This window comes from Pararge aegeria, chromosome 6 (assembly GCF_905163445.1).
Source record: "Pararge aegeria chromosome 6, ilParAegt1.1, whole genome shotgun sequence".
Lineage (NCBI taxonomy): Eukaryota > Metazoa > Arthropoda > Insecta > Lepidoptera > Nymphalidae > Pararge > Pararge aegeria.
Window position 1 is genome coordinate 6,760,215 of NC_053185.1, and position 23,913 is coordinate 6,784,127.

Here is a 23,913-nt window from a genome sequence, read left to right on the forward strand (position 1 = left end):
TTGGTGTTTTCCTAGTCTACCCGGGATACTTACTCGTAAATATCTCCAAGTTTCTTGGGAATTTGTTTAGTACTACTGCGCCGTAGGTCCATGACCGCAAGCCAGAAACGAATGTTCTCATGTGAATACTCTTTTCGAAGAAAACTAGTGAATTCTAGAAGGCCAGTAGGGTCTGACACTAATTCTTCTATTGAAACGGCCCATCGTTGTACGCGCTTTTCACTTGGCACCTCCACACTATAGAAAATAAAAAAAACAGGTAAATACAATTGAAATTAAGTTGCTTAAAAATATAAATATACACGACAATACAGACATCGCCATCTAGTCCCAAAGTAAGCGTAGCTTGTGTTAGTACTAAGATGAGTGACAGATATTTTTATTAATATTATAAATAAACACTTGTAATATACATACAAATACTGAGACACTGAAAAACATTCATGTTCATCACACAAAGATTTTGCAGCTGTGGGGATCGAACCTCGGGCACAGAACGCAGGGTTGCTGCCCGCTGCGCCAATCGGTTGTCAAAATGTATGTATGATCAAAATCTTTGTAAGATGATTCAAGATCACATAGGTATTATTTATCTCAATGCACTTCTATTTGGAGTCAAAGAGAAGCAACTTTGTGAAATGATCGTGTTGTTTCGGGTTGACTGCAGCGGCAAATCAAATACTACCATATGGAATTTAATAGCGTCACCTACATATCCATCAAAAAAGGCCGATTAAAACTAAGACGCGTTTATTAAAGTTACGGAATTTCCCTACATTAACATTAATTAAGTAACGCAGGATTACCTAATACTGAAATTGAGTAATTATTCTTTTATACGCTTACTAAATTGGTTAGGTGTTATGATGCAGTAAGTACAAAATTAACAAAGTAGAAGCGCTGATAACCCAGTTGGTAGCACTTTGACTTCACCTCTATATTTAAGCTATGTGCGTTTTTATTACTATATTATCACTTGCTTCGACGATGAAGGAAAACATGGCGTGGAAACCTGTATGCTTGAGAGTTCTATAATGTTCCCAATGGCGTGTGGAGTCCACTAATCCGCACTGAGCCAGCGTGGTAGACTACGGCCTTAACCCCTTCTCATTGTGAGAGGAGACCCGTTCCCGGTATGAAGTACAAAATGGGTTATTCAGAATAGGTACTATATAGACCTGGTACCCAATAGTCTCCAAATCTTAAACTCAAAGACAATGTGTTGTCATTTCTGGCCCATTCTCTTTCTTGCCTTGATAAAAGGACAAAATGATAGATTAGACTGTAATAAAGAATTAGAGGTCACTTACACTGGGCTATTGATCTGCCAATAGATTGGATCTTCGCTGATCCAAGGATTAGAGGGTAGCGGCGGCGTCAGCATGGAATCGTACGCAGCGAAGGTTTCCGAGTAGGCCATAAGGGCCTCGAGGGCAATAGAAGTCTTCACTCTCGTACGATCCAGGCTCGCCTTTAGATGCTCAATCTGCAAAACAACTATAGTAATAAGTCATTGGAATGTCTTGTGATTCTTCCAGTAATGGCAGCACTAACGCAAATTACATAAGTTGGTAATGCTGTTTATGAAATGTTTAATTAATATCCGAGGATTAGAAATAAAAGCTGGCAATGAAATGAAACATAAAGATTGCGAAGGGACATGGGTCCAGAAGGTATTGGCTTCGTGAGAGAATTAATCTTTACTGTGGGATGAATGCAGCGACTGCTGTGATCCTGTTATCATATCCTTCAATACATCGGACTAAATCATACTCCCCGGTGGGAGCAGTGCTGTGGCGAGGAATGGAATTTTTAATTAGACTATTGGGTTTGGTTCTGTTGACTCGGTATTTGGGAGAACAAGTGAACCTGTAAAAGTGGAATTATAAAGAACACCTTTCTGAAAAATCCCCCTTTATATTCCCTTTATTTACGCAATTCATTATTTATTAATTTTAACAAGTTTAAGTTTAAGTCTGCTTTTCTGGTTAAAAATTTGAGAAGATAAAAACCTTTCTGGCATCATGGTACACTAAAACCCGAATCCCGGAACACTCTTCTGACTTTTTTGGAATTATTTGTGTTTGAAGCTTAAATATACTTATTTTATTCGGTGAAAGAAAACATCGGTAGGAACTGAGAGTTCCCAACAATGTTCTCAAAGCCTTGCGCTTGATCTGCTAAACTACAGCCTAACCCTCCTCATTCTAAGAGGAAACCTTGTACTTAATAGAGAGCCGGTAATGGACCATACACTCATTCTATCTATAAGCTCACGTCTTAAAAGCATCTATCAATTGGCCTCGTTTTTTTTGTTATTAAAGTTTTCTTACATTGTAATGTTTTTATGATTATAATTATTAATTTTGTTATGTACAATTTTTATTGGGAAAACAGCGCTATTTTTTGTGATTTGATACATTACGACTGTTATTTCTATATAGGTACATAGATACACTAAAACCATAAAATTTACACACTTATTTTAACAAAAACAGATAATAAACTATGTATTGTTAAATCGCTTGAGGCCAATCAGGATGGAGTTTGCCATGCTGGTGTAAGATTGTAAGCTATTTCATTTTTGCACGTTGCTCATGGGGACACCCCAAGGTTTCGCAGAGGAACTCATGGTCCAGGCGGAGTCTTCCGAAGCGGGGACATTCCCGGAATAGATGGCCAAGGGTCTAGCTAGTGGAGTCGTCGCACGGACACTTACAAGTAGGCTATGCTTTAGATGGGACAAACCAATTTTAGCTAGTTAGAAGGTCTTGTGGAAAATGACCAACCTTTCGGGCGGTATAAACTTAGCGTACCTCTCGAGTAATTTGTTGAATAGTGCGTTTCTTAGGCTTAGGTTGTCTCGTTCTCACAGGCACTGGGCAATGTTCGAGCGCGCTGTTTACTCCTGGAGGTGGTCGTGCAACCCTCCAGTAGGCCCGTTCTTGACTGTCGCTCACTACTTTATCACCCTTTTTCCGGTCTTTTGCTAACCGAACCTGACAAGCAATAAGACACTTAGTATGTGTAGCTTGAAATTTAAAAAAAAACAGTGTTAAAGCTTGGGGGGGGTTCTTATAATATAGTAGATCCAGAAATGAAATCTTTGTTTATGATAACGAATAACTTTCAATGGGGCGCTTTTCTTGTCATTGCGATATTGGGATCAATCAGTCTTGCATGTTCCTGTTTTAATTTCGACAATATTTCAGTCTCTGCGTAAAAAACGTAAGTTGGTTTATCTTTATCTGCCCGTCGCGCAATAAAGCAAATAAATTATTAATAATACGGAAAACAATAAGTGACAAGTTTGTAAAAAAATTTAAAACCTGCAAGTTTGCATTGGAGCATAATCAACGTAGTCTGGATAAGTAAAGTGGATCCATGCTTTAATTCCCTCTTTTCTATGAGAGATGACGCCTGTGCCCGAGAATGGGACATGGGCTCAGATGAATAACACGGTCAAATTAAGTGTGCTCCCAGAAATAATGCTATTCACACATAAGAAATTATTATAATATTTACTTTAAGCTTTGAAATAAAGAACTGAGTTAGACCATAGTTAAGTAACTACTACGAATAACAACAACTCAAGATTCTTCCAAACCCATTCCTATTTCAAAAATTCTAGCAAGTTAATTTTTCTCAAACCTAAACACAGGTTCACATACAAACAACGTACAAAAAGTGTCATCGAAATCGGAGAAAATTATTTTTTTTTCATCGTACCACAAAAACCTAGACCTAGTAATCTTTGCAATGTAAATAGGAAAATATTACTAGGTCTTTGTTAAATAAGAGAAAATATCAAGAATATCAAAATTAATAGTTTGGTGTTAAAGAAGCATCCAATATCAAGTGTCAGTGGCGGTATATGCTAACAATTACGGTCGTCTCATGCAGCAGGAAAAAATATTGGAATAGGTACATATGTTATTAATGTGGTTTTTTTATCACTAGTGTAGTAAACTTAAATTATTTTGAATAGTGCATAGAGTATACTGTAGATCAGATAGGTTAAAGAGACTATCGATGTTCAACGATAGAAAAAAAATTATACTTGTTCCTCGGCCTGCATTGTGATGAAGTCCCACTTCGCAGCGAGATTCTTCTTGAGATTGGCGAGGGCTTCCTGCTCGTACTCTTCTAGGGCATGGCGTTGCTTGTTGCGTAGTGTACGTTTGACGAGGTAGATGGCGTACTCCACGTTGTCCGGGCCCAGCGTGGGCGCACAAGAGCCCCCTCCGGCCACGCGTGGGCCTTGCCATGGCCAGTAGTAAGGAGTCTGCAAGACACAACTTTACCATACCATCGGAAAAATTCAAATTGAACATTCAAAAATTCAATGGAATCAGTTATGGAATAGATAGAGAAGGTTATCTTCTTCCTTCTCTATCTATTCCATAACTGAAGATACCTGTACCCGGCAGTGGAATGATGATCATCATAACGCCAAGGGTGTGAGCTCACTCATTCCGCAGTAAGAGTTTAATGATGTTTAATGGAGGCGAGGGCTTATTCAACAATAATTGAATATGGGGCACCGTAAAGATGTTAGCTCCCTTTGTATGTTGTATCGACCTTATAATGGAGAATGTTCTGAAGAGTTGTTTGCGTTGATACCTCCTTCCCTGTTCTCTGACCGCACCTCACGCCGTAGAAATAAATACCAAATTCCAACCTCATCATCTAGATGCCTGGTATCTGGTACTGTTCGAAATACCAGATTATTTCTACCGCGCACTTGCAAATTATGGAACAATCTCCCATCTGATGTGTTTCCTCAAAAATACAATCTAGAGTTATTCAAGGGGCGGATAAACAAATTCCTTAAAAGCCGGCAACGCATCGGTGGCTCCTCTGGTGCTGCAGATGTTTATGGGCGGCGGTGATCACTTATCATCAGGTGACCCACTTGCTCGTTTGCCCGCTATTAATATTAAAAAAAAATCATGAATACTCACTTGAAATCTAAAAAGAGAAGAATCATCTTTGACCACAAGGTTTTTCAAATCGTTGACAGGAAAGAAGTAACCATGTTGACAGAGTTGATTTGCTAAAGCTAATGCGTCAGCTGAAATGGAATAACAGAATTATTCAGGACTATTCAATATATACTCTTTCCGAGTTAAGATGCCATTCGATTACCAATCGTACCCTAAATAAGTAAATGGAATTCAAATAATTCCTGCATATTATTCAATGGACATCTTAGATCGAATTAATATTGAAAACAATGGGAATTAAAAGAAACCTAAAATAGGAAATCAGAGGGGAAGTCTCGTTAGTCGGGCGAACGGGTCCCAAGTCTACTATATTTATTAGCGTAAAAAATACACTATAAAGAACATACATAGGTACCCACACTAGCCTGTATCGTGGGTGCAGTGGCGTGCACAGGTTTTTTGGGGTATGCATAAAGCAGGCGCTTTGCATAAAATGGAAAAGTTCCCCTCCAATACGAGTTATATAAAATAATTTGGGTATGCAGTGCTTTTGTGCATGTATGAAGTGCACGCCACTGCGTTGGTGACTATTCAAGTCGTGTTCTTTTTCGCTCTGTTACCGTAAGTTTTATCACAGTAAATAATAATTATCGTGCATTGCTAATCTCACACATGCTGCAAACAGACTTATGTGACTAGTATGTATTTGTTGCTAATAATAGACTTGGGCCCCAAGGCTCGATTCAAAACTTCCGCGCTAACCGGTAGCACATTAAATATGTTACAGTATATATTTACTGTGCCCGTGCCGAAATAAGCACACACACGATTACTATAAGTTAAGAATAACGTCACACAGAAAGTTATTTATATGTGTATATGTATTACATAACCGCCTCGTCGAGGCAGTAGTTCGCCTGTTAGACTGCAGATTACTAGGTCCCCAGGTCGTGCCAATTAATTGTCAATGGGTTTTCTATCAATAAATTATTAGTACCAGCCCGCAGTATGGCAAATTGGGGATGGTTCACCCCCTTACCTCGGAGAGCACGTTAAGCTGTCATCTTGCGCCTGATCTGTTTCCGGTCGTGGCCGGACTCAGTCAGGTAAATTGTTAGGCGTATAATATTGTTAAAAATGTTTTGCACTTACGTCATTTGAGCCAGTAATCAGTTTAATTCATCCGAGTTTTATTAAAAAATTAAAGCATTAGGTATTATATCTCATAACTCACCATTGGTAGACTCTAATGATTTAAACCGTGACATTAGCCATTCGATAAGATCGCATGCTGAAAAAAAAACGACACAATGTGATAAGTATCCAATGTGATCAGTTCCATTAATATTTTCTATTGACTGAATTGAAATGACAATATAAAACTTTTTTTTTGTTAATAAAAAGTTTGGTGATCGTATACACTTTTGTCAAGTGGGAATCAATCGCTAAAATATTGTATTTATCTTATGATGCATATGATTCATGTAGTATGAAAAACGTATAATGATTTATTTAAGGCTTATTTTTTGTATGACTATGTAAAACTTTTTTTATTTAACAGAAAATCTGGTGATCGTATACACTTTTGTCAAGTGGGAAACAATCGCTAAAATATTGTATTTATATAATGATATATGATTAATGTAGTATGAAAATTTTATTTATATAAAGCTACTGGTATTATATATAGTCGTGATAGAGCGGTGAACTTCCACTTCCAAGCTTTAGTCGTACGGTATCGATTTAACAATTATACGCGACGCGGCCGAGCTATTTGCTTCTAGCTAAACGCGTAAGACGAGGTTTAATAACATCTCACAATATATCATACATCTATACGAATAATAAGTTATGTCTGTCAGTAATTTATATTAATCCGTACTAATTTTACGTGAAGCGGTGATAGCGCATTGGGTAGCTCGACTTTACTCGAACTTCGGCGAGTTCGAACCCCAGCTCGCACCTCTAACTATTCTATGGTATGTACGTTTTTTTTAAGTAATTATAATAACACTTTCTTCAACGGTGAAGGAAAACATCGTGAGGAAACCTGCATGTTCTACATAATGGTGTGTGGTCTCGAAGGTGTGTGGAGTCCACCAAGCCGCACTGAGCCAGCGTGGTAGACTACGGCCTTAACCCCTTCTCATTGTAAGAGGAGACCCGTATTGGGCCATAGTGGGTTATAGCCTAGTGGTTTGCAATACAGCCTCCATTTTGGGGGACCGAGTTCGATCCAAGGCTTCTAATTTGTAACTAACTAATAACTTCTAATTAGTTTGCTCGACGCATCGGCCAATTGGCGCAGTGGGCAGTGACCCTGCTTTATGCGTCCAGGCTGTGGGTTCGATTCCCACAACTGGAAAATGTTTGTGTGATGACCATGAATGTTTTTCTTTGTCTGGGTGTTTATCTGTATATTATAAGTATTCATGTACCTACAAGCTTCTGCAGGCGAGGACTGCGTGGACTTCAGAATTGTGTCCAATGCTTCGCTCGTTAACAATTTTTAATCATACAACGAGAACTATTTGAGAGATCGGTATGGAAAGTAAATGTCTATTTCCATAGCATAGGTAACATGACAATACCAATTTTCAAATGTCTGCCCGCGGCTTAGCTCGTAAATGATTTTTAATTTTCGTCTTTCTGTGTGTCTGTCTGTCTTGTTGTTTTATAAATTTTGTCGGCGGCGACTGTGGCTAAGCAAAAATAAACTAGGCATTTTTTAAGATTTTTCGCGTTCGGAAATACAATTACTTAGTGATAGCGTTAGGAACTAGTGTTAACCAGTATTTTATAAAAATAAAATAAAACATTAACTGTGCACTTTCGAACTGCGTTTCAAATAGTCTGCGATCAAATTAAAACTAGAAGTAGCCAAAGAATCGAAAGTAAATCTATGAAAAACATTTCTATTTCTATCATTTTAACAAAACTGAAAAATATTAAACTATGGTCATATGAACTGGGTAGAAACAAACAGACAAAATAAGAAGGCTAGATACATATATGTTTCTAGTGATTAAAACTGACCCTGAAAAGCAGCAGGTATGACGCAAAGAAATAATTTTTGACTCCGCACCGGAACACCGGTCTCTGGATCCTGCATTTCTTTTAATAAAGCTTCCATCTGAAACAAACAAAGAATATTGTAATTACTCCTGCACGTTCACCTGGGTGGTTATTAGGATTGGGTTCAGGAAGAAATATAAAATGTGAAAGTAATAAAAAAACCATAGAATATAAATTTTTATCCGTGCGGTACTGATAGATGCAGCTTCAATTCGTAATCCACTTGAAATTCGATAATAGTTGTTTCAGCGGATAGTGGTAAATTAACCGGGATAAAAATAAATAGGCATTCGCTGAAGGCCATACCTAGGTCTAGTGAAAAATAAGTGTTCAAAATCAAATTCAAAATTCATTTATTTCAAGTAGGCCTAGATTATAAGCACTTTTGAAACGTCAAGTCAGTCTGTTTGTAGTGACCTACCTACCACCGGTTCGGAAGGCAGATTCCATTGAGAAGAGCCGGCAAGAAACTCAGCAGATTGCTCTTTTGCCAACATCATTTTATAGTTTAACAATCTTTAGAATTTTTCTGTTTTGTGAGAGATGAGAGCGGAGTGGCCAGCTTCCAAGGAGCTTTGTCGTTAAGGAATTCATCAATCGTGTTGTAACCACGATTTGTTAAATGTGTTTTAATATACTGTTTATACTTAGGTCAAGTTAGAATTTAGGTTGAATTCATGTAAACCTTAAAACGATAGTAAGAATTAACTTTATGTAACGTTAATATTAAGAAAAAAACCAGTTAATTCTTTATTAACTGGTCTGGACTAACTTTTCAGGGATTTCGTATTTAATACCTTTTCTGCAATGAATATGACCTCCCCATACTGACCATAACTATATAACGCTACCATTGATACTTTAACGATAAAAATCACAAAAACTAAGTCAAGTATATACTCGATTCCTTCGTTCGCTATATATTTGGAGGGACTGAATGGTCTCAAAGGCAGTCCCTCGCGATACCAAGAGGCTCTCGAATATAAAGCATCTTTCACTGCGAGGACAATGATGCATTGCTTTTCGTTCTATTAATACATGAAGGGCTGTTCGGTGCTTGTTATTCAGCGATTCAACAATCAAAGTTACTTATAGTCAATTTTTTCTTGTCTTATTATGTCAAAAGTTTTTCGTTGATTTATGTACTCTTTCTTTTTGCGTTGTGAAAAAGCTTTATCTACAAAGGATTTAGCCTCCGACACTTGGTCAGGACGGAGGTTATGTGAGACTCCCCTTATACTTGTTTTACGTTATGGTGTTTAACGTGGACCTTAGATGTTACCCACTGTAAGAGAATAGATGCTTCTGAGATGTGGTTCTATGGTCGAATATAGAACATCACATAGATAGAAAACAGGACCAAAATCTTGATATTAAAAACGCTGGGCGTGCAAACAGACAACTATCTACCATCTGTATATGGGAAACTCTCGAGTACATTGAAAATGTGCAAGCAGCAAAAAAAAGTGATGCTTACAGGAAATATCGAAAGAAAGAGGATACCGAGGAATGGGTAAGCTATTTATTATAACCATTTGGAGCTAAGATCTTCAGCAGCTCAGAAAGGAAGGAGGTATTAAGATATTATACTAATAGTACATTCTAGAAATAGAAAACACGTGCACGACAGTTTGTTTTGACAAGTGCTTGTATAAATACAATTCTATGGCTGAACCCAGACCTTTCTTGCTAGCTTCTAGTGAACTGTGTAAAAAGTTGGACACTAGGTATTGAGTAATCATTATCATGTCAACCTTTGGAAGTCCACTGCCGAACATAGGTCTTTTGTAGGGAGTTCCAAATGCCACGGTCTTGTGCCGTTTGGTTCCAGTGGCTCTCTGCGACTTGCTTTATTTCATCTGTCAACCTCGTCGGGGGTCTAACAACGCCGCGTTTACCGGTGCGAGATCGCCATTTTTACACCTTGAGACCTAAGTATGTGACCCCGCTCATTGCCCCTTTAGCTTCGCGAATCTTTGAGCTATGTTGGTAATATTGATTCTTCTATAGAATCTCCTCATTCCTAATTGATCTCGTATGTCGATACTCTAAGCATATCTCTCTTTAATGCTAGCTGAGTCACCTTGAACCTTCTTATGAGGCTCATCACTGGCAACACGCGCTGTTCAAAGTCTTTATAGCACTTAGCTATTTAATAGTAGGTACCTGCCCTATTAGTATACCGTTAAAAGAAATTAAAAAAAAACGGTTTCGTTGGTGTAGTGGTGAGCAAATTCGACTGCATATCACGGGGTCCTAGGTTCGATCCCTGGGTCAGGCCAATGAATAGTGTTCCAGTGGCCGGATTTTGGAAATTGGCGATGATTCACACCCGTGCCTCAGAAAGCACGTTAAGCTGTCCCTCCTGCACCTGATCTCTTTACCATCGTGTCGGATCTGCCGTCTCTTCGGACTACAAGAGACAGGGAATAGACAGTGTATCTATATTTGCGCACACACTAGGCCACTATAACATCTCCCGCGTAGTTGGAAATACCCTAAATCACTCAGTTAAACTTTGTGTGTATTACGATGATGAGCTAGGTATAGTTCTCCGCTTAGCACTCGAATCGAACATCGGCTTTCACGTTTAAGTTGTCGTTACTTTGACTTAATCAAAGTCCCATTACCGTTGCACGTTGCAGAGTAATTTGTTTGCACGGGTCGGGGATCGCGGTCCCCGGGGACGCGAGGCGGAGGCGGTGACGTCACGGGGCCGATCAATACCAAACTACGAGCCAGTCTTAGACCGCCGCCAAAGATTATTAATCAGTTCTACACATTTGTTTACATTTATCTGTGTGTTGTCAAATACTTATGTGCTAATTAACGAAATTAAAAACGATGAACACCAAATTTAATTTGCTTAAATTCCTGAAAACCAGGAATATCTGGACGTTTCAATTTAAAATCTCACAACACATTAATTTCAAAATGCGATGTAAAGAAGTAAGTTCTGGTAGATCTGGGTGATTTATTTATTTATTTATACTGTTTATTTGTACACCACTCGAACAAAGAAATAAGACAAAAAAAGAACAAACACATGAAGAATGAAGCAGGATACAAAAGGCGGATAAAAATCTCTGCCAGGCAACCTTAGGATTAGGAAAACTAAAAAGAAAACAAATAGGTGGGGTACACTATTTAGTACATACATACAAATATCTACATACTAATACATAAACCAGACTACACAAATAAAAAAAAATTAAATATACTAATACATATCTTAATATACCATAAATACTTAAATATGAGTTTGAGTAGATAAATAAATAATAATAATAATAATAGTCGTCTTTACTGAGCGAGATAATGAGCCTTAACAGCATTTTTAAATATGCCTAATGACTTCGACTGTCTGTGATGTGGTGTATTACGAATTAGTATCGTTACTATAAATATAAGTTGCGAAAGTGTGTTTGTTTGTCCATAATTTACGCTCTAACTAAGCAACCGATCAATTTGATTTTTGGCACAAATTTAGGTAAAATGATGGAGAGTAACGAAGCATACTTATATCTCAGGAAAACAAACGGTTCCTACGGGATTTTTAAAATCCTTAATAAACGCGGACGAAGAACGGGGGCAACAGCTAGTGAAATTATAAAGTGCAACGTGAAAACTAAGCTGGGTGATACTTGTTTTAACCTATGTAAATTATTCATAAAAATATTGTTCAGTTAACACAAGCAAAGCTTACTTGAGGGCTACATGGCGATGAGTGTATTGTCGCAGTATATTTTGTTTTTAAATTGCTACGAAAGCATTTAATAGTAGGTTGTTCAACAAGGGTACAATTCAACAAGGTAAAGCAACGTCTTACATTACGGGCCGCGCTGGGATAAATCTAAAGGGTCTAAAAACTTAATAGTAAATCCCGAGCGTAGCGACGGTTTTGCATCTAGAACCCTGTGTGTAGCGAGGGTTTTAGGGGCGTCAAAAACGAAGGCACCCTGAGTTGAATATTTTATATTCTACTTTTCACACCTTGCGAGGCAATAAATAAAGTTTTGGAGGGATTTTTCTTACAATCTATAGTCTATGGTTTGCGCTTTACAGGCTCTGGTGAGTGACAGGGACGCAATCATACGCTACAGCGAGATAGCAATATTAGAATGAACAGATTTTATTCAGATACGCTGTGCGCAATGTTCCTTAATCAAATCATAAAAGCCCCTAGGGACTGCAGTACAACATTACTTACCCGCTAAGCCTATAGGATCTATTGACGTAGCTGACCTTTCTATACCTTTCTAGGCCGTGTAAAAAGGCACTGTCGGGCGAGTTGTATGAAAAAAAATTGGTTGTCTGTAAAGTCGGCTTACTGACGATAGTTGAACGTGACAACGTCGTAAGAAAATACTGATGGAATGGTTGCATTTTTCAAAAGAAAATTTTAATTTTATTTGTTTGATGGATATTATCGTTGCTATAAACAATTGACACCACATTCACTTTTCACTGCACTTCATCCTTGCCGAAAACATGTAAATGTATTATTGAATAGAAGCTGTCCACGCGGACGCATCGCTCACTCAAGTAGGAGAGAGACAGATGTCGAACGCGGAGGCTGACTGTGCCTCTTTGTCGCTCGTTTTGCGCTCTCGCTTGCACTTCAAGCCTTGAATGGAACGCCTCAGAGCGAGGTAACGCCGCGTCATGTTTTTCGTGCGTGCAGCCGGCTCCATCGAATTATAAGACGTTGTCACGTCAAAATATTATTCTCATTGAAAGTGAACTTATTACAGTCGAGTTATTACAGAGTATCGTTTAAATGTTGTGACCCGTTCTCGATTGAAACACACACTTTGTCGATGGGAAAATTCGCCACTGTCATTAAGATTTTATCGGTGAGGTACAAACAAAAACAAACGAACTTGTGTAGAGACTACAATTTATACTATAAACTTTATTGGTTTATGTCATATAAAAATACGGCATTACTTTTATGTGTCAGAGTACTGTTTGTTTCCCTTGAAAAGCTAATAAATCAATAAATAAAAACTTACTTAGTAACGTTAAACGCTTTACTTAGCAGCAATTCACTTCGAGCAATCAATGACAACAATTATAAAGCTTTCTCGTATAGGTACTCTGAGCGAGCTCTGTACTTGCTCGGTGGTACTTATTGGACTTAAGCATGCTTCATTTAATAATGTTTAAGTTGGTAACTTCACTACACCTACTACCCCACTATTGAAAAAAAAAACAGTTTTTAAAATCTTTTGTCGACCTCCTTGCCGCTGTGGTGTGCGCTGTTTGTTAAGTAGGAGGTTGGAGGATTTGGGAATTTATTATTTTCGAATGTATCTTAAGATTATGGTTTTGATGAATTCAACATTTTATTTTATTATTATTACGCTACAAGTAAGCCTTTGACTGCAATCTCACTGCAAATTATGGTGCAATCTAAGATGGTAGCGGGTTATATTTAACCTATGCCCCGGTTTCTACGCTACATCATACCGGAACGCTGAATCGCTTAGCGAAGCCTCCCACCAGACCAGAGAAAAATCGGAAATAATAAATCCCCAAATGTCCCCTGTCGGGAATCTGGGTCCTCCAACTTAAACCCACAGCGCTAACCGCTGCGCCAAGGAGCTCGACATAAGTGACCTTGGATTGTAAGCTTCAGTAGGGTGTATCATCATATCATTTATTGTCACACATTTGTGTAAAATGTTATATTTGTGTCATAAATAGTTAAAGAATAAAAAAAAAAAAGTGTGGCAAAGAGCTGGCTCGGTATAGATGCAAACAAAAACGCGCATCACTGGTTTTCAGCCAGCCCCATTATCTTCGTCGTCACTGAATCCTCGCGACTAAACAATAACAAAATAATCATAAAAAAGGACAATAAATATATAAACAAACAAAATATTTTTTTTACATTAACACAAGCTTATTTACCCCTGAAGGACATCGAGAAATACAAAATCATCAGAGGTGAATAATAAACAAAATCAAAAATTATGAAATTAAAAATTGTGACATAAAAAGAAAAATGTAAATAATAAACATGAAAAAATTAAAATCTAAAATCAAAAATTAAATATAATGTGAGTGTGTTTAGTGTGCATGAAGGAAAAAATTATATATAATTTTTTTATTTGTTTGTTTATTTTTTTATTTACTACTATTACCACTATTTATGACCACTAGGTCATTGAGATTGTTTGTACAATAATTTGAAGAATTTTTTAACTCTATTTGTAGACATTACAATAAGAAGGGGTAAAGGCTGTAGTCCACCACTAGCCAGTGGCGTGCATACAGGGTATGCCCTAAGCGGGCAGATGATATAAAATGAAGAAATCTCCAGTTCAAATTATAAAACACTTGAGGGCATGCATTGTAAGAATTTATAACTCGTAGCGGAGATTTTCTTCATTTTTTATTATCTGCATACTCAGTGCATACCCCCTATGCACGCCAATGCCACTAGCCTAGTGCGGATTGAAAGACTTCACACCCCTGTGAGAACATTATGGAGAACAGGCATGCAGGTTTCCTCACGATGTTTTTTGAAGACGCAAGTGATATTATAATTGCTTAAAACACACATAGAATAGTAAGTTACGTGCTGGAATTCGAACACTGCCCACCGAATGTGGAGTCGAAGTACTACCCGCTTAGTGGGGTGTATAGTGGCCTATAATATCGTATGGAAATTTGTGGCGTGCACTTCATACATGCAGAAAAGCACTGCATACCCAAATTGTTGTATATAACTCATATTGGAGGGGATTTTTCCATTTTATGCCATGTACCTGCTTTATGCATACCCTGATCAAAAACCCTGTGCACGCCACTGGCTTTCGTTATATGCGTTAGAGAAAAGGATATTTATGAGTATCTATTTCCTTATTTTCGCATGCAATTAACCTCAATACTCGAAATAATTACATATGTATATTCATTGACCTAAGTTTACATAAATACCCTAAACGGGGTAACATACCGAGCAATCAATAATAATAAATCAGCGTTCCCTTGATACGTTCCTACACAACGCATGTATTGTTCCTATTGTATTCCGGCCGTGCCAACAAAAGTGGGGGCGAGTACAATGCCAATAAAGAATATACCCGTACGTAGCCAGTAATAAAGGAAAAGGGGAATTATTAAGGAATATGCGCTGATTAATGTGTTTTTATGTCTATTTTTAAAAGATCTACCCGTTTAGATCCATGTTTTGATACGAGGATATTATTATTTTTAGTACCAAAATTATAACAAAGGAAACCTTATGGCCTCCTTCTGTCGGTCTGTTACAACCTCCTTCTTCAATACCTAAAATTTTTTACACAAATATTTATGACACAAATAGACTTTAAATTGTAAAAGTTATTAATGTTGTATGTCCAACTTTATTGCAAATAGCTGTTGCCCGCGACTTTGTCTGCGTTTGGTTTTGTTTTTAAAGTATATTTCAAGTTGTGTATTCTTGTAAAACATCATCGGGTGTAATTTTTAAAAACACTTTTTTAATTAAGTGTATCTCTTAAAACAACAGTTTTGTTAAGCTTTTTAAAGTCGCTATAACTTCTACGTTAAATATCGGATTGGAGTGAATTAAAAATTATTTTACTGCTATAATATGTACTTTTGACAAAACTATTTATTTGAATAAGAATTAATACTGCAATTAATGTAGCCCACTTTTTTTTTCTACCGAATAACATTTTAGAACACAAAAGGTGCTATTGCGGCTTAGCTATGTCATTTAGATATATTCCTTCTCAGACTTTTTGTAGGCAATAATAAGAACATTTTTCATGTGATACTTTTTTTTTTGTAACATTATTGCAATTTTCTTAAAAATTATTTTTGAAGATGAATGAAAATTGGTTAAAATCGCTCCAGTACTTCCGGAGACTATTGAGAACAAAACTACAAACAAGAAATGATGTGGCCTCTGACAAACGAACAAATGACGACTTGATTGACGAAAGAATAGACAGATAAACAGACAAATTGAAAACTCCCAATAAATATATAAGAAATCACTTCTCTCGATCAATAAGGTCACGAAACTTTTATATTTATAGCACATTTTTAGATTGATTATTTCAGGTGGGTACCTGTATATCTGCTCTATTTTTAAATCTTAATATAGCTGCTTTGAGCGATTTTTATGGGTTCACGTTACCGATGACCCCGACATGTTCTTGACACAGTGTGCTAAACTATAGTTACGCTTAGAACAGCAGCGTGTGTGCATGTATACTCAAATATACACTGTTTATGTACGACTGTACTTTGACTGTACTGAGTGTTTGGCTTAATGGATGGGTAAAATACATGCTCTGTCATAGCAGTAAGTGAAGTTATGTTGACCACTTGCAGATTTTATTTTACCTACTTATACTATTAATCGTTTTAATTGACGGCTCAATAGGCAGCGACCCTGCTTCCTGAGTCCAAGACCGTGGGTTAGATTCTCAAAACTGGAAAATGTTATTGTGATGAACATGAATGTTTATCTGAATATTATAAGTATTTATTTACACTTATTTTAAGGCTAGATGGCTATGTAATATGTATGTATTGTCGTACTATATTTATTTATTATATTAGCGCATGTATTTGTGTCTGTGTGTATGTATATGTGCGTGTGAGCGCGAGTTTGCGTGTGTGTGCGTGTGTATATATAAACCGATTTTTTTGTTTGAAAGGTGAATTAGTGGAGCGTGTCGTTAGATGATTGATGAAAATCGGTCCAAGATGGCCGCCGCCACAAAATGACGGATTACTTATTTTTTCACAAGTCCATTAATACAGGTACCTATCAAAAGAAAGTGCTTGACTAGTAGTAGACAAAAAACGACAGGGTGTTTTATTTTTTATACATGTTTTGTTCTCTGTGTCCAATAAAGAGTTCAAACAACAAACAAATAACACGAATGTTAAGGTGGAACCACTTGTTTAAGGCTATAATGATTATGATAGCGCCAAGTCATTCTTTCATAGCGTCGTCGATGCCTTGGTACCGTCAGCACGGATTAGGTTTAGAAGGCCATTCACACCATACATGACGCATACCCTTGGTCTTTATTACTATTTTACAGTACTGCACGCATATAAAATAGACTGTGAATAGATGCTTGTGTAGCATTGAGTGAGCTAATGATTATTGCGGTATTAACATATCAAAATTATCTGGTACGATTAGTCAATCTTTAGACGACATCCCTGGTGCAGTGGTGCGCGCTGTGGTCTTAAAAGTAGGAGGTCCCGGGTTCAAACCCCGACAGAAGCTATTTGGAATTTTTAATTACCAAATTTTGTCTGGTCGGACTGGTGTTTACTACGATACCAATAAAGACAAGCCACCAAGAAATTAAACGTTCCAGTACCATGTCACCAGGAAAGCTATTAGGGATATGTAACTGCTGTACCAACAGTTTAACCCGTTACCATCTAAGACTGCATCATCATGCGCTAGGTGAAATAATCAAAAAAGTAGTAGGTACAGCGATTTCACGTGTATGTCCATACTCTTAAATCGCATTAGATTTCGGAGTTACCGTGCATTTACATATCGTCCGTTAACATATTGCACATGTTTATTGTGCAAGCTACTTGCATCTATAATTTGCACTGACAGCGGCATTCTACTTGTGATGCCACGTCTCAATCGATTTTCTTCTCTGCCAATGAGGCTCTGCCAGGACTGAGACCTTAGGGTGTGAAGAAACGAAGGGATGGTAGGCTCGGGGCCGCCTCTGACGATTTTAGTGATTTGGGCGGTGATTAGTCCGCGCGCCTCCAAGGCCTTGGTGTGAATCTATATCCGGATGACGTCAGAAGTTGTGGACCTAGTCTTTGCCGGCAAAGACGCTGCGCAGAGGTTGATTGTGTAATTAGTTCCTAATCTGATCGTCAGAGTCGTGAAGGATATATTGAGCCCTCCTCTTATTGAGAGTGGCGCTGAGGTCAGATCTGTAAAACGAAGCCGCTGTGAATGAAGCCTTTAAATACTAAATAGTAACAGGTATTTCCAGGAAAATAAATTATAACAACTGACAGTAAGAATTAGGCTCTTACTATGCTTGGGTGAAATCGAACTTTGTCCCATTCGTTTTTCTGAACTCATGAACTTTTAAATTAAATACGTTGTAGATATTGTTACATGAATTTATGGGAAATCGTTTCTAAGCACAATTGTAATCATGAAATCGATTGAGCCTGTAAACTTAAAAGTCTTACTTATTTATGACTCTTTGTGGTATGTATGTTACATTGTAAAGAAGTACCTAATTAACTTATAAAACATGGTCGGAAATCGTTATATTATTCGACAATTATTGAACTTTTATTTCCATACACAAATTTTGCTCGCTTGAAATTTCCAGATTAGCTTCAACTAGATACCACCTTTTATATTACTTGTATTATTATTTATAGATAACTAATAACTACGGTAAACTTACGGATATCGGATGAAGATCGATCTGTGAAAGAGTTGGGTAGTAACGGCCATCCTTTCGCAAGACATGTTTTTTTGCCGCCATGTTGAATTTATGGGTATCAAACAGTAAGCAGAGATAGAAAGTCACTCGAGTCCATCAATAATTGAAGTACAAAATCAGTTCCAACTTTTTATGGTGCATTGGTTTCAAGAACTATGAAATACACTTAATAAAATATTCACATATAATAACTGTGCAGTCCAGCATATAGACGTATCGTAACGGAAAGCAAAACTGTATTGACCAATCAAGTTATTATTATATGCTTCGCGGATATATGACGCAATTACTATGCTTGCTTAGACCTTACATCATAAGTAGTAAATATTCAAATTATCAATAAGTAAGTGTGTACACAACTAGTAAAAACTGCAATAATAACAAGCTATTAACTTGTCCAGTTGTAATGATGTACTGTAGGTAAAACTTTACCTGTTAAGTATAAACTAGTAAATCGATTTTCACCCACATCTTGATCTTATCTAATACCTACGTAGACTTACAGGGTTACACTGTAGGGCTAATCTGCACGCCTCTATAGATAATTATGTCTATTATTTTCTCGTTTTATTACTATATATTCTTACGTGAAAATTGTTGACATAAGTATCTTAACCGTGCTGATACTTTGGGTTGCGATTTCGAGATGAGCTAGTTGCTAGGATACGTACTTAGGTTCCTTAGTAACTTGCTCATCTTAAAATAAGATAATAATTGGTACTTAATTAAAAAAAAATGACAATAAGTTATAATAAAATTATTAAATCAGTTCGATAAACACTCGAATATTATCGCCAACAACCATATTTCTCAGCCACCAAGCAAGAAATAGTAAGTCGTTCTTTGCTAGAAATAGTAACATCTTCTTGTCTGGGAGTGTTGTAGTGTTGTGTGTTGTTGTCGTCCTCAATATTGCCTCAGATAGATGCTACGCCTAAGTATGCATTAGTGCAGGGCGGTGAAAGATGATATGCATGGTATGAATGGTATATCTACCGTCCCATAGCAGAGTCTGGATATGTTTATATCCTATGGACAGGTGATCAAATCAGAACTAAGGATATCGCAAGTAATAAAGCTACCGACTTAACTCAGCGATGAAGTGGCAATAGGCAGGGCAAAACCGGTGGACGTTTGGATTTAAAGTAGCTGGAGCGGCTATCGCTTTGACCCCCCCACCAAGTAGCTGAGGGCATCAAAAGAGACTCGGGGAGTCCGCAGAAACAGCGGCACAAGACCATGGAATTTCGGAAACATAAAGAGCTATGTTCAGCAATGAATGCCCATCTGAGTTAACGAGTAAGTACGCTGCATAGTATCGCTTGAGAAGCTGGAAAGGTTATGCGCGGTCCCACGGAAAATCTAGCCACTAAAAGTCACAGCTGTCGTGTGTGTTCAGTCTGCACAACCATTAGTCTCTCTTTTATATATACGAGAGAATCGGCCTTACCAAAAAAAATATCCCCCGATTATACATTGACAAGAAATAAAAATTACTTGTCTTGTAAATGAAGACACCAACGGAAAGAAGAAGTTTACCCCCGTTTCACGTTTATGCTCGGAGAATGGATGAAACGTTGAGAGAGAATATATACTACCTATGTGAAACTTTCTCCGTGAAGAAAATGTCTCCTATGCTAGTTGTTCTAAAGATATATTGTATGAGTGTGACGATCATGAATAAAAATAAAAGATTGTGCAATTATTTCGAACACGGCAGAAGTTAAACTTCTGGAAATTAGCCTACGAGAGATCCAGATGGATATACTGTATTAGGGGAATAAGGATAAATGTAAAACTGTAAGGTTTATATTATTTACCAAGCTTAAAACATATTTAATATTTTAATTCAAGTTATTATATTAGTACATATGTTATTCAGTTTCCAGGGGAACTGAAATAGAAAAAAAAAGTATTCTATCTCATTCTCTGCCCTATGTATTCCTTTCTTTATAGTGTCGTATTATCATTTCTTCAAGTTTCAAATCACAACGATTCTAAAGAAGTTTCACACAAAAAATGGTTTACCTTATCGAAGGCGAGTGGTCGGTGCCGGGGCACAGACACCAGTTCCATGTTGTCGTCGGGGTGAGGCGGGGTGAGCGGGCGCGGGGGCGGCGCGCGCGCCGCTATCCGACCTCCATGGGCGTCTGCCGTAGGGGCCGCATACCGCTCGCGCCCGCGCTTCGCCCCCGACACCTACGATCAGAGACGATAAACTTGAGTAGCTGCACTGATACAACCGCACTACCACCGACAATGGTTGGGGTTTAGTTGTATAAATAATATAAAATAAATATACTACGACAATACACACATTGCTATCCAACCCCCAAGTAAACGTAGCATGTGTTGTGGGTACTAAGATAACGGATGAATATTTTTATGAATGATATACACAAATATTTATAATATACAGATAATCAGATACTGGGTGCGTGGGTCCAAAACTGTGAGTTCGTGGGAATCGAATTTAGAAAGCAGGGTTTCTGCCCACTGCGCCAATCGGCTGTCGTTGTGTCGGTGTCAACTTTCCGCAAGCCGACCTCATTAATAGAATTCAGAATTTAGAGTTAAATTCACCGATATTTCGTAACATGTGTTAATCGCTCACCAGTGGCTCCAAGTAGCACTAGTATACGCAGCGGTCACACTCGACTGCTACAAGCTACAATTTGTCGTCCGGTGGCCGATTTTACGTCGAACAGACACGGAACATACCGGCTGCAGTATTGAAACGCAAACGTCCAACAAAACGTCAGGCAAAAAGTTGGAAATATTACAGCATAATTATCGGTCCCATAACCTACAAAAAAATCTAACGTGGGCAGAGCCTCCAGGAGTCATAACACTGAGCGTGTATGACTTCCTAAGCAGGTATCTGTAGACAGTTGCAAAGCCCGGTAGCTTATGATCGAGCAAGTTGCTGTATTTTCGTATTAAAACACACGACAGATGGAAAAACAGCCACTATTCTCTGTATAAGATAATTGATCTCTTGCATACGTAGTTTCTAGTAACGTTTCATTTCCGTATAGCCACCATATTGTTTTTTTTAATAGTCAGTGTCACTCAGCAGAGCTAGCACGGGCAGGAGACAAAAATTATATCCCTTGACAAGGGATATAATTAACGAGTCCACCTGATAAAGCACGGGAACATGGAATAGGAGAAGTTTACCCCCGTTTTTTTCTTTCATTTATTGATTTTCATTTTTTTTTTTTAAATTCTTAACAATGCTTAAAAAAATATAAAACACTATTAAAAATTTACCCCCGTTTATTATTAGGTGGCCAGTGCTCTGAGTTGTTAAAGCTGTGGGAGAAGATACATTTTTATCCTTTCCCCGGGGAGAAATAATATATTTTTTATACTTAAATTGCTGCACCAACCCGTTCCTTCGTTTTTTTTTTTTTTCTAACGTCAAAGGTTGTCTGGAAGAGATCGCTTTAGTGATAAGACCGCCTTTGCACGCTCTTTTTTATTTTTATTATTTTAAGTTTCTTCTGTATTTGTGTTTAATTTGTATAAAATGTGTGTGTGCAATAAAGACTTAAAACAAACAAACAAAATTGTCTCCTTCCCATGCTAGCCGAGCAGGAGTCAGAATGCTGTATGGATTTTAGCAATTCCTCGAACATCTTAATCTTATTAGGTATTCAAAAGTGAAACGGTGATTTACTAGTGGTGAGGAGTTTGGCTTCGTTTTTCGTCGGCAGGCCTAGTACGAATCCCAGGACGCACTTTTTTCTAAGTTGTGTGCGTTTTTCAAGCAGTTAAAATATCACATGCTTCAACGGACCTTCACCCAGACCTTCCCCACTGGGTCAGCGTGGTGGACTACGGTCTAAACGCTTCTCATTGTGGGGGTACACTCGCGCCCTGTAGTGGGTCAGTAATGAGTTGATCATATGGAAAGATTAATAATATTGTCTTGTTATTAAGATTTTTATGGGCTACATATAATCTATTCTCTAGGATCTGAAATCTATTTTATATTGTTATACTAGCTGTCTCGGCGAACTTCGTACTCCGGATCTTTTTTTTTTTATGAACGTTATAATATGTTAATACTTCTTCTAAGAGGAATCCAAAAAATCAGATATCGTAAAATGTATCCAGCCGTTCTTGAGTTATAAATGGTTATAATATAAATGGTTATAATATGTTATATATGGTTATTATATGTTATTGGTTTTATTATAAATGGTTATAATAGTTCTTTTATATATATAGATATTATTACCAATAACTTTTAATTTTATTATTCGGACAATCAAATACGTGATTTTACAGAAAAAATATTATAAAAAATATAAAGTACCCAAAACGCTGGCGCTATTGCCCCTTTGAATTACTAGTCCTCGCGGTTGGACAAAATAATCGCCAGCTCTTGGATCACCAGACGTGTGAACTAATTTTTAGTAGGTACTCGACGTTAATAAAATGTTTCGTGTATGATTTACATACTACTCAAATAGTTTCATAAGTTATTACTTGATTCTGACTGAAGAAAAAGTAGAAAAGCAGAACCAGTCTCCGACGCTTAACGAATCGCGAACTGAAGTGGCTGTCGCTGGTCGCAAGCAATAGGAACCTTGTATGACTTTTGTTTTTTAAGCAATCTTTTCTTATACTTGCTATAGGTAATACAAACCAATACCTGCTTTCACTTCGTACACGATAGCTAACAATTATCTCGAAATAGAATCGACTGTCTTCGTAACTTATGTCCGATAAGTCTTGTGAAATTTTTAAGAATATAAATCAAAGTTACCAGCTGTTGAAGTAATTTAATGATATATAACGTAGGCACGTTTAGACTATTGTCAAAATCCTAGTTCAAGTAAAAAATAAGGTAATTTCGAGGAGCGGAAACCATCCCACTTTTTTACACGCATGTTCAATTTCACACAATCCAACGATCTTTTCTCCGGTCTACTTCTTTTGTTCCGATATTACCTTCCTAATTACAAGTTACAATTACAATTATGTATTTTCAATTATCTATTAGTAGATATAATAATATTCCGCGAATGTGTTCTTTTAAACCTAACTAAAAATATACCCATCCAATACCTTTTTTTGAGGAATCATGTACTTTTTATCATAATAAGGAAAAACAATATATTATCACAAAATTATTTAAAAAAATCTGGTTCTAGGACATCTTTATGATCTTTGTTTAATCGATGCTTATCTTCACGGCAACCTTATCATAATCCCTACTTGATGAATTCATACCTTACTTATTTTTGCGAATCAAATGATTGAGGCCATAAAGTGTTTTTTCTGTTTATAAAGTGTGTTTATAAAATGTGTTTCTTCGAGTATATTAATTTTATGGTAAGTATTATGATTTGTTCCAAACGAGAATATTTGCATCTTGTACGTCTTTTTTATTTAGATAA

At 37.2% G+C, this 23,913-nt stretch overlaps 1 protein-coding gene across 3 annotated transcripts in view; it reads right to left on the reverse strand.

Moving 5' to 3' along the window:
* LOC120624531 overlaps positions 1-23,913 on the reverse strand; it is a 47,962-nt gene that overhangs the window by 8,101 nt on the left and 15,948 nt on the right. For 2 of the 3 annotated variants that reach the window (XM_039891132.1, XM_039891133.1), the window contains exons 3-10: positions 20,531-20,701; positions 7,983-8,079; positions 6,181-6,237; positions 4,965-5,074; positions 4,061-4,285; positions 2,817-2,999; positions 1,311-1,486; positions 34-237 (exon numbers count right to left, since the gene is read on the reverse strand). In XM_039891132.1, coding sequence (XP_039747066.1) covers positions 34-237; positions 1,311-1,486; positions 2,817-2,999; positions 4,061-4,285; positions 4,965-5,074; positions 6,181-6,237; positions 7,983-8,079; positions 20,531-20,701 — 1,223 coding nt within the window. Of the gene's footprint in view, positions 1-33; positions 238-1,310; positions 1,487-2,816; positions 3,000-4,060; positions 4,286-4,964; positions 5,075-6,180; positions 6,238-7,982; positions 8,080-18,463; positions 18,530-20,530; positions 20,702-23,913 lie in introns of those variants that run through there. The other variant, XM_039891134.1, reaches the window with a different exon arrangement.